At 53.3% G+C, this 12,186-nt stretch overlaps 1 protein-coding gene across 1 annotated transcript; it reads left to right on the forward strand.

Annotated features, from left to right (window-relative positions):
• Nucleotides 1-242: 242 nt before the first annotated feature.
• CLP1 (cleavage factor polyribonucleotide kinase subunit 1) lies at nt 243-7,663 on the forward strand. The gene is made up of 3 exons (XM_038764601.1): nt 243-307; nt 3,636-4,267; nt 6,823-7,663. The coding sequence occupies exons 2-3, from the start codon at nt 3,662-3,664 to the stop codon at nt 7,492-7,494; spliced, it is 1,278 nt and encodes a 425-aa protein (XP_038620529.1). The 5' UTR covers nt 243-307; nt 3,636-3,661; the 3' UTR covers nt 7,495-7,663.
• Nucleotides 7,664-12,186: the final 4,523 nt, after the last annotated feature.

Below are 12,186 nucleotides of genomic sequence, written 5' to 3' on the forward strand. Positions count from 1 at the left end.
CCCCTCCGGCCAGCAAACTACACCTCCCGACATGCCCAGCGGGGCCCCGCCGGGCCGCAAACTACAACTCCCGACAGGCCCAGCGGGGCCCCGCCGGACCACTTCCGCCCGGGGCTGGAGCGGGGGCCTGCGCTTCCCAGGAGGCCTTGCGCGGCGGGGCCTGACTGCGCAGGTGCGGAAGTGAGGCCGGCTTCCGGCGGGGCCCATTGTTGGCCGCCCCAAGCGCGGGAGGTCAGAGGTCAAGCCCAGGCCGGCCTCACACCCACCAGACCGACGGACGGCGCTTTCTTTGGGAGACGCTTCCACTGTGAGCTGATCACCGGAATAATAATAATAATAATCAGAGTAATAATAACAATGAGAGGGCGTTTGTTTATAATTATAACAGTAATAGTAATGATGCTATTTGATAAGCGCTCACTATGTGCCAAGCACTGTACTACTACTAATTAATCAACCAGTCAATCGTATTTACTGAGCGCTTACTGTGTGCAGAGCACTGTACTAGGCGCTTGGGAAGTACAAGTTGGCAACGTATAGAGACGGTCCCTACCCAACAGTGGGCTCACAGTCTAGAAGGGGGAGACGGACAACAAAACATTAACAAAATAAAATAAGTAGAATAGATATGTACAAGTAAGATAAATAAATAAATAGAGTAATAAATATGTACAAACATATGCTACTTGATGAGCGCTCACTATGTGCCAAGCACTGTACTACTACTAATTAATCAATCAATCAATCGTATTTATTGAGCGCTTACTGTGTGCAGAGCACTGGACTAAGCGCTTGGGAAGTACAAGTTGGCAACATATTGAGACGGTCCCTACCCAACAGTGGGCTCACAGTCTAAAAGGGGGAGACAGAGAACAAAACCAAACATACTAATAAAATAAAATAAATAGAATAGATATGTAAATAAACAGAATAGATAATGTAATAAATAGAATAGATACGTAAATAAATAGAATAGATATGTAATAATAATGATGGCATTTCCAAAGCGCTTACTATGTGCCAAGCACTGTTCTAAGCGCTGGGGAGGTTACAGGGTGATCAGGTTGTCCCACGGGAGGCGCGCAGTCTTCATCCCCATTTTACAGATGAGGGAACTGAGGCCCAGAGAAGTGAAGTGACTTGCCCAAAGTCACAGCTGACAAGGGGTGGAGCCGGGATTTAATAATAATAATGATGACATCTGTTAAGCACTTACTTTGTGCCAAGCACTGTTCTAAGCACTGGGGAGTTTACAGGGTGATCAGGTTGTCCCACAGGGGGCTCGCAGTCTTCAACCCCATTTTACAGATGAGGGAACTGAGGCACAGAGAAGTGAAGTGACTTGCCCCAAGTCACACAGCTGACAAGTGGCGGAGCCGGGATTCGAACCCATGATCTCTGACTCCAAAGCCCGGGCTCTTTCCACTGAGCCACGCTGCTTCTCTAAATGCCGGGGGATGGCGGGCAAAGTGATCACACAGTCTTCATCCCATCATCAATCATATTTATTGAGCGCTTACTGTGTGCAGAGCACTGTACTAAGCGCTTGGGAAGTACAAGTTTTAACAATAATGATGGCATTTGTTAAGCGCTTACTCTGTGCCAAGCACTGTTCTAAGCACTGGGGGGAGATAGATACAGCGTGGCTCAGAGGAAAGAGCCCGGGTTTGGGAGTCTGAGGTCATGGATTCAAATCCAGACCCCGCCACTTGTCAGCTGTGTGACTTTGAGCAAGTCACTTCACTTCTCTGGCCCTCAGTTCCCTCATCTGGAAAATGGGGATGAAGACTGTGAGCCCCATGTGGGACAACCTGATTACCTCGTATCCCCGCAGCGCTTAGAACAGTGCTTGGCACATAGTAAGCGCTTAACAAATGCCATCATTATTATTATCATTATTACAGGATAATCAGGTTGACCCACGTGGGGCTCACACTCTTCGCCCCAACTTTAATAATACTAATAATAACGGTATTTGTTAAGCGCTTACTATGTTCTAAGCACTGGGGAGGTTACAAGGTGATCAGGTTGTCCCACGGGGGGCTCACACTCTTCACCCCCACTTTAATAATACTAATAATGATGGTATTTGTTAAGCACTTACTATGTTCTAAGCGCTGGGGAGGTTACAAGGTGATCAGGTTGTCCCACGGGGGGCTCACACTCTTCACCCCCACTTTAATAATACTAATAATGATGGTATTTGTTAAGCGCTTATTATGTTCTAAGCGCTGGGGAGGTTACAGGGTGATCAGGTTGTCCCACGGGGGGCTCACACTCTTCACCCCCACTTTAATAATACTAATAATGATGGTATTTGTTAAGCGCTTATTATGTTCTAAGCGCTGGGGAGGTTACAAGGTGATCAGGTTGTCCCACGGGGGGCTCACACTCTTCACCCCCACTTTAATAATACTAATAATGATGGTATTTGTTAAGCGTTTACTATGGTCTAAGCACAGGGGAGGTTACAAGGTGATCAGGTTGTCCAACGTGGGGCTCACACTCATCACCCCCACTTTAATAATACTAATAATGATGGTATTTGTTAAGCGTTTACTATGTTCTAAGCACCGGGGAGGTTACAAGGTGATCAGGTTGTCCCACGGGGGGCTCACAGTCTTAATCCCCATTTTCCAGATGAGGTAACTGAGGCTCAGAGAAGTGAAGTGGCTTGCCCAGGTTCACACGGCTGACAGGCGGCGGAGCCGGGATTAGAACCCGTGACTTCTGACTCCCAAGCCCGGGTTCTTTCCGCTGAGCCATGCTGCTTCTTCTGTTTGTTATTGTTAAGCGCTTGCTATGTGCCAAGCACTGTTCTGAGCGGTGGGGTAATAATAATGATGGCATTTGTTAAACGCTTACTATGTGCAAAGCACTGTTCTAAGCGCTGGGGGAGGTTACAAGGTGACCAGATTGTCCCACGGGGGGCTCACTGTCTCAATCCCCATTTTCCAGATGAGGGAACTGAGGCACAGAGAAATTAAGTGACTTGCGTGGATACAAGGTAAGGGGGTTGTCCCACGTGGGGCCCACGGTCTTAATTCCCATTTTATAGATGAGGTAACTGAGGCCCAGAGAAGTGAGGCGGCTTGCCCAAAGTCACTTGTATCTACCCCAGTGCTTAGAACAGTGCTTGGCACATAGTAAGCACCTAACAAATGCTGTTGTGATTATTATTCACAAATAGCATAATGATATGAGAAGCAGCCTGGCTTAGTGGAAGGAGCCCGGGCTTTGGAGTCAGAGGTCCTGGGTTCGCATCCCGGCTCCGCCGCTTGTCAGCCGGGTGACTCTGGGCAAGTCACTTCATTTCTCTGGGCCTCAGTTACTTTATCTGTAAAATGGGGACCAAGATTGTGAGCCAACCTGATTGCCTTGGGTCTAGCCCAGTGCACAGAACAGCGCTTGGCACATAATAAACGCTTAAAAAATACCACGATTGTTATTATCGTTTCCCGTCTCGAGGGAGGAGTTCACAACCCGGTGGGTGGGTTTTGCAGTCCGATGGGAGGAGTTTGAACTTGCCCCATCTGAGACTGTCTCCTTCCAGCGCTTAGAACAGCGCCTGGCACGCGGTAAGCGCTTAGTAAATGCCGTAATCAGCACCGTTATCGCCGTCGTCCCGCGCCCAGGGCCGGCACCCCGCCCGCCGGACGAGATGGCGGAAGAGGCGAGCGATGAGAAGAAGCCGCTGGCCAAATTCGAGCTGGAGCGGGAGACGGAGTTGCGCTTCGAGGTGGAGGCCTCTCAGTCGGCCCAGCTGGAGCTGCTGGCCGGCATGGCGGAGATCTTCGGCACGGAGCTGACCCGCAACAAGAAGTTCACTTTCGACGCGGGCGCCAAAGTGGCCGTCTTCACCTGGCACGGCTGCTCGCTGCAGCTGAGCGGCCGCACGGAGGTGGCCTACGTCTCCAAGGACACCCCGATGCTGCTCTACCTCAACACCCACACGGCCCTGGAGCAGATGCGGCGGCAGGCGGAGCGCGAAGAGGAGCGGGGGCCCAGGGTCATGGTGGTGGGCCCCACCGACGTGGGCAAGTCCACCGTGTGCCGGCTGCTGCTCAACTACGCCGTCCGGCTGGGCCGGCGGCCCACTTACGTCGAGCTGGACGTGGGCCAGGGCTCCGTCTCCATCCCCGGCACCATGGGCGCCCTGTACATCGAGCGGCCGGCCGACGTCGAGGAGGGCTTCTCCATCCAGGCCCCGCTCGTCTACCACTTCGGCTCCACCACCCCCGGGACCAACATCAAACTCTACAATAAGGTGAGGGGCCGGGGCGGGCGGGGAGGCCAAGACCCGTCCATCTGCGGCGTGGGACGAACGCGTCGACCGTTCAAGTCGGTCCCCGGGCGGGACGGGGATGCCCCCCAATCCGTAGACCCCCGCATCGACCTCCGCGCTCTGTACGCCGCGTGGCACGTTGTAACCGCTTAGCAGATACCTCTGTGAGGATTGTTATTTTTGCAAATCAGGGTATAAATAATAGTGATGATGGTATTCGTTAAGCGCTTGCTATGTGCCAAGCACCGTTCTAAGCGCTGGGGTAGACCCAAGGTCATCAGGTTGCTCCCGATCTTAATCCCCATTTTAATAATAATAATGATGATGGCGTTTATTAAGCGCTTGCTCTGTGCAAAGCACCGTTCTAAGCGCTGGGGAGGTTACAAGGTGATCAAGTTGTCTCACGGGGGGCTCACAGTCTTCATCCCCATTTTCCTGATGAGGTAACTGAGGCACAGGGAAGTGAAGTGACGTGCCCAAAGTCACACAGCTGACAATTGGCGGAGCCGGGATTTGAACCCACGACCTCTGACTCCAAAGCCCGGGCTCTTTCCACTGAGCCACGCTGTTTCTTAATCCCCATTTTACAGATGAGGTCACTGAGGCGCAGAGAAGTGAAGTGGCTTGCCCAAGGTCACAGCAGACAAGCGGCGGAGCCGGGATTAGAACCCACGACCTCTGGCTCCCAAGCCCGGGCTCTTTCCCCTAAGCCAGTCGTCGTGGCATATCGAGGGGAGGGAAATGACGGGCTTCTATCCAGATGAAGATACCCTTTAGGCCTTCAGAGGCATTTTCTCGACAATATTCATTCAATCGTATTTATTGAGCGCTTACTGTGTGCAGAGCACTGTACTAAGCGCTTGGGAAGTACAAGTTGGCAACATACAGAGACGGTCCCTACCCAACAGTCTAGAAGAATAATGTTGGTATTTGTTAAGCGTTTACTATGTGCAAAGCACTGTTTTAAGCGCTGGGGTAGATACAGGGTGATCAGGTTGTCCCACGAGGGGCTCACAGTTTTCATCCCCATTTTACGGATGAGGGAACTGAGGCCCAGAGGAGTGAAGTGACTTTCCCAGAGTCACCCAGCTGACAAGTGGCGGGGCCGGGATTTGAACCCGCGGCCTCTGACTCCAAAGGCCGGGCTCTTCCCACTGAGCCACGTCAGCTAGATGATTCATTACGAGGTGCCCAGGCCAGGATTTCAGAAAACGAGATCCAGGCTGGCGCAGATTTGACCTCCTACTTCCTGGGATTCGACCCTGGCTGGGTTGGGCGTGACCTGCCCTATCCCCATCTTCCTTCCCCTCTTCCTCAGCTTGGCTCAGCGGAAAGAGCCCGGGCTCGGGAGTCAGAGGCCCTGGGTTCTAATCCCGGCTCCGACTTTGGGCGAGTCTGCGCCTCAGTGACCTCATCGGTATTCATTCAGTCGTATTTATTGAGCGCTTACTGTGTGCAGAGCACTGTACTAAGCGCTTGGGAAGTACAAGTCGGCAACATATAAAGACGGTCCCTACCCAACAGCGGGCTCACAGTCTAGAAGGGGGAGACAGACAACAAAACATGGAGACAGGTGTCAAAGTCGTCGGAACAAATAAAGCTATATGCACATCATTAACTAAAATTAACTCCCCCTCCCCATCCCCCCCCCGCCTTACCTCCTTCCCCTCCCCACAGCACCTGTATATATGTTTGTACGTATTTATTACTCTATTTTATTTGTACAGATTTATTCTTATTTTATTTTGTAAATATGTTTGGTTTCGTTGTCTGCCTCCCCCTTCTAGACTGTGAGCCCGCTGTTGGGCAGGGACCGTCTCTAGATGTTGCCAACTTGGACTTCCCAAGTGCTTAGTCCAGTGCTGGGCACACAGTAAGCGCTCAATAAATACGATTGAATGAATGAGCAGATAGAATAATAAATATATACAAGTAGAGTAATAAATCTGTACAAATATATATACAGGTGCTGTGGGGAGGGGAAGGAGGAGAGGAAAAGGGGGGCTCAGTCTGGGATCTATCTAAATCTAATCTAAACGCCTGGACATATTCCAACTGGACCGGGAGCCGTTGGATACCCGAGTCTCCCACAGTTATTGTCCTCTCCTTCCCAGTGAGAAGTGTGATCGCCTGGTGTCACTTTAGGTAGCTGGACAGAAAACTTGTTCTATTATAGTCCAGCCTCTGGTCTCGGGCAAGAAACACCACCTACTCTTCCCTTCCTCAGAGCTCCTCAGGGAAGGAGAGGGGTAGAATGGGGATGAAGACTGTGAGCCCCATGTGGTATCTCCCCCAGTGCTTGGCACACAGTAAGCGCTTCACAAAGACCATTATTATCATTACCTCCCTTCACTCCCGCCCCCGACCCTCTTTGGTCCAGGAGGATTGAAGGGACGGGGGACCGTGGCGGGCCCGGTTATCCAAGGGGCGCAGGCGGGCGGCCCAGCCGGCTCCCTCCGGACGGGGCCGGGGTCCCGGGGTCCCGGGGCCGGGTGTTCCCCTGTGCCCGCGCCGACCCCCGCCGTCCCCCTCGGCAGATCACCTCCCGGCTGGCGGACGTCTTCAACCAGCGGTGCGAGGTGAATCGGCGGGCGTCCGTCAGCGGCTGCGTCATCAACACGTGCGGCTGGGTCAAGGGGTCGGGTTACCAGGCCCTGGTGCACGCGGCCTCGGCCTTCGAGGTGGACGTGGTGGTGGTGCTGGACCAGGAGCGGCTGTACAACGAGCTGAAGCGCGACCTGCCTCACTTCGTGCGCACCGTGCTGCTCCCCAAGTCGGGCGGGGTGGTGGAGCGGTCCAAGGACTTCCGGCGGGAGTGCCGGGACGAGCGCATCCGGGAGTATTTCTACGGGTTCCGGGGCTGCTTCTATCCCCACGCCTTCAACGTCAAGTTCTCCGACGTCAAGATCTACAAGGTGGGGGCCCCCACCATCCCCGATTCCTGCCTGCCGCTGGGCATGTCCCAGGAGGACAACCAGCTGAAGCTGGTCCCGGTCACCCCGGGCCGGGACATGGTGCATCACCTGCTGAGCGTCAGCACCGCCGAGGGCACCGAGGAGAACATCTCCGAGACCAGCGTGGCCGGCTTCATCGTGGTCACCAGCGTGGACCTGGAGCACCAGGTCTTCACCGTTCTCTCCCCGGCCCCCCGCCCTCTGCCCAAGAACTTTCTGCTCATCATGGACATCCGCTTCATGGATCTCAAGTAGACTCCTCTCCCCGCCCCCCATGCCCGCGCCCTCCCCTCCCCCTGGAGATTGGTCCGGACGTAACCCGGAGTAAAGGAAACTTCCGTGGGAGACGGATCGGTGCGAGGACTGTGGAGAGGTGGGTGGGAAACGGGGAGGGTAGCTCTGGAGAGAAGGCAGGGGGATTGGGGGCGGGAGCAGGGAGAAGGGGTCTCCGGCTCTTCCCGGGGTCCCGTGGGCTCCCCTCACTCCACATTCCCGCTCCACATTCCCGTTTCCAGTGGGGAAGGGGAGGGCACCGGGGGGCTCACGGCGCATCCGGCAGGCGGGAGACCCCGGCCTGGCCGTGGGTTTTCGGGGCGCCGCTTGGAACGGTCATGGAGAGGAGGAGCCCCTTCTCTGTGCCCGGTTCTTCTTCCCTCTCTCCTGCTCTTCCCGCTGCTTGGCGTGAGCCGGGACTGGCAGGAGCCCCTTCAACCGAATTCCGAGTTTTAAAGACATTTGTTTTGTACTTTTAAATAAATATTTTTTCAGGTGCCCAGAGCAGAGCGTACGGGCCGAGTGCTTTCTGAAAAACGGGAGGTGCCGAGACCGGAGACGGGAAACGGGAAACGGGAAACCCACCCCCGTGCTCCGGGGGCTCACGTCCGGGGACCGGTAAAAGCCCAGGTGCTCCCGCGTGACCCACCTGGTTCTCGGCTTTGGGCCAGGGCCCCGAAGGTCGGTCGAGTCCGATCCGTCGGCCACGTTGTCACTCGTTTCTGCGGACCCTGCCCTGACGCCGGGCGGGTGACGGGAATGGGACGGGTCCCCTCAGGGTCTGCTGGCGACTCTGGCTTTTCCCAGGGGTCTCCCAGAGGAGGTGATGCTACATCTCCCTCCCCGCAACCCTCGTTTTCAAAAATCTACAAGATTTCAGGGGAAAAAAAAATCACTTATTCTGCAGTTCTGCCTCACCACACTTTTTGACTGGTCGAGCTAGACTCACCCCTCACCCCTCCTGGCATTTCAAGTTTGATTTTGGCGGGAAGTCAGAAAGGTCCGCTTTGATTTCTCCAGGAGAAGGCCGTCTGGCCAGGAGAGCTCGCAGAGAGAACTTGCATTTCTTAACCAGTCACCCACTTGATCTGCCATTCCCTTAAGTCAGCCTTCCGAGAGGCCAGAGATGGGAGTTCAAATCCCGGCTCCGCCAACTGTCAGCTGTGTGGCTTTGGGCAAGTCACTTCTCTGGGCCTGTTACCTCATCTGTAAAATGAGAATTAAAACCGTGAGCCCCCCGTGGGACAACCCGATGACCTTGTAACCTCCCCAGCGCTTAAAACAGTGCTTTGTACATAGTAAGCGCTTAACAGATACCATCATCATTATTATTATTAAGGGAGCCCTGCCGCTTTTCTCCGAGTTCTTTACCAAGAAGCTTGAAAAACATACGACGTGTATTTTTTGGATCGTTCTTGTTCAGCCTGTTGTGCAAAACGCCGTAGTAAGCCCTGGGGATTGGCAAGATCATTGAGGAACGAGCCCTTGACCCACAAGGGGCTCTCGGTCTGAAAGGGGACGTAGGAAGAATTGACAAGATCACAAGGAAAGAACGATATTTCGTGACTCAGTGGAAAGGGCCCGGGCTTTGGAGTCAGAAGTCACGGGTTCAAATCCCGGCTCCGCCACTTGTCAGCTGTGTGACTTTGGGCAAGTCACTTCACTTCTCTGGGCCTCAGTGACCTCATCTGCAAAATAGGGATTAAGACTGTTATCCCCCCGTGGGACAACCTGATCACCTTGTAACCTCCCCAGCGCTTAGAACGGTGCTTTGCACATAGTAAGCGCTTAATAAATGCCGTTATTATTATTATTACCGTGTGCGCAGCACGTACTAAGCGCTCGGGGGAGTACAGTTGAATTCCAAGCCACGATCCCCGCCCTCGAGGAGCTTTCGATCTAGCGAGGGGGAAGGGGGCGAGCACCAACAGAAAAATAAATTCCCTACAGGAGGGAGAAGAAAACGGAAAGCTGAACGTGTGGGTGAGGAAACGGTTCGATGGTAGAGCGTGCGCGTCTAGGTACGGAATCGGTAGACACGATCCCGGCTCTCAGAGAGCCCGTAACTTAGGGAGATGGAAAGATGAATGACAGGAATGACAGTTGATTCTTCCGAGAAAACGCCGGGCCCTGAAATCTCAAGGCTGAGGTAGGTCCGGGGGCCGGGGAAGTGGAGGGGAGACTCTCACACTGAGAGTCCATCGTCCCAGGACGGTCTTCGTTCCGCGCCCGGACGGAGGGGAGTCGCTCTGAAGTTTTCCTCCGCTATAATAACCAGTGAGGAAGGCCTAACACTGTTCATTCATTCAATCGTATTTATTGAGCGCTTACTGTGTGCAAGAGCATCATCATCATCAATCGTATTTATTGAGAGCACTTTACTAAGCGCTTGGGAAGTACAAATTGGCAACATATAGAGACAGTCCCTACCCAACAGTGGGCTCACAGCCTAAAAGGGGGAGACAGAGAACAAAACCAAACATACTAATAAAATAAATAGAATAGATATGTACAAGTAGAATAAATAAATAGAGTAATAAATATGTACAAGCATATATACATATATACAGGCGCTGTGGGGAAGGGAAGGAGGTAAGATCGGGGGGATGGAGAGGGGGACGAGGGGGAGAGGAAGGAAGGGGCTCAGTCTGGGAAGGCCTCCTGGAGGAGGTGAGCTCTCAGTAGGGCCTTGAAGGGAGGAAGAGAGCTAGCTTAGCGGATGGGCAGAGGGAGGGAGAGCAATGTACTAAGTGCTTGGGAGAGTACAATAATAATAATAATAATGGTATTTGTTAAACGCTTACTGTGTGCAGAGCACTACTAAGCACTTGGGAGAGTACAGTAATAATAACGGTATTTGTTAAGCACTGTTTTAAGCACTGTCTGTCTCCCCCTTCTAGACTGTGAGCCCGTTGTTGGGTAGGGACCATCTCTATATGTTGCCAACTTGGGCTTCCCAAGCGCTTAGTACAGTGCTCTGCACAGTAAGCGCTCAATAAATACAAATGAATGAATGAATACAAGGTCATCAGATCGTCCCAAGTGGGGCTCACAATCTTCATCCCCATTTTACAGGTGAGGTAACTGAGGCACAGAGGAGTGAAGTGACTTGCCCAAAGTCACACAGCTCAAAGTGGCAGAGCTGGGATTGGAACCCACGACCTCTTGACTCCCAAGCCCGTACTCTTCCATGCATTCATTCATTCAATCGTATTTATTGAGCGCTTACTGTGTGCAGAGCACTGTACTAAGCGCTTGGGAAGTACAAGTTGGCAACATAGAGACAGTCCCTACCCAACAATGGGCTCACAGTCTAGAAGGGGGAGACAGACAACAAAACAAAACATATTAACAAAATAAATAGAATAGTAAGTATATACAAGTAAAATAAATAGAGTAATAAATCTGTACAAACATATACAGGTGCTGTGGGGAGGGGGAGGAGGAGAGGAAGGAGGGGGCTCAGTGTGGGAAGGCCTCCCGGAGGAGGTGAGCTCTCAGTAGGGCTTTGAAGGGAGGAAGAGAGCTAGCTTGGCGGATGGGCGGAGGGAGGGCATTCCGGGCCAGGGGGAGGACGGGGGCCGGGGGGTCGACGGCGGGACAGGCGAGAACGAGGCCTAACGGTGAGGAGATTAGCAGCGGCAGAGGAGCGGAGGGTGCGGGCCGGGCTGGAGAAGGAGAGAAGGGAGGTGAGGTAGGAGGGGGCCAGGGGATGGACAGCCTTATAGCCGAGGGTGAGGAGTGTCTGCCTGATGCGTAGGTTGACTGGTAGCCACTGGAGATTTTTGAGGAGGGGAGTAACATGGCCAGAGCGTTTCTGCACAAAGATGATCCGGGCAGCAGCGTGAAGTATAGACTGAAGTGGGGAGAGACAGGAGGAGGGGCGATCAGAGAGGAGGCTGATGCAATCATCCAGTCAGGATAAGATGAGAGATTGAACGAGCAGGGTAGCGGTTTGGATGGAGAGGAAAGGGCGGCTCTTGGCGATGTTGTGGAAGTGTGACCGGCAGGTTTTGGTGACGGATTGGATGTGAGGGGTGAACGAGAGAGCGGAGTCGAGGATGACACCAAGGTTGCGGGCTTGTGAGACGGGAAGGATGGGAGTGCCGTCTACGGCGATGGGAAAGTCAGGGAGAGGGCAGGGTTTGGGAGGGAAGATAAAGGAGTTCAGTCTTGGACATGTTGAGTTTTAGATGGTGGGCAGACATCCAGATGGAGATGTCCTGAAGGCAGGAGGAGATGCGAGCCTGAAGGGAGGGACAGAGAGCAGGGGCAGAGATGTAGATTTGGGTGTCATCAGTGTAAAGATGATAATTGAAGCCGTGGGAGCGAATGAGTTCACTTTCCAATAAACTATGCATAAACAGAGACATTCCCTACCCACAACGAGCTTACAGTCTAGAGGGGAGAGAAAGAGAGAGAGACGTTAACAGAAATAAATAAATGACGGGGCAGCCCGGTTCCCCTGCCCCTTCAACCACAGAAGGCCTGAACCTCTTCTCTCCCAACCCTCGCGGGGAGAAGGCAAAAACAGCTCGGTCTAGTGGAAAGAACTTCCCAGTGGGAGTTGGATACCCAGAGTAAAGCTCGGGAAATCCCTCGGCACGAGAGCCGCCCGGCTCCGTCCTGTACCTGACCCAGATTTCTCCCATTTTAAGACACCGAAATCACTGT

Source organism: Tachyglossus aculeatus, chromosome 22, assembly GCF_015852505.1.
Source record: "Tachyglossus aculeatus isolate mTacAcu1 chromosome 22, mTacAcu1.pri, whole genome shotgun sequence".
Taxonomy (NCBI): Eukaryota; Metazoa; Chordata; class Mammalia; order Monotremata; family Tachyglossidae; genus Tachyglossus; species Tachyglossus aculeatus.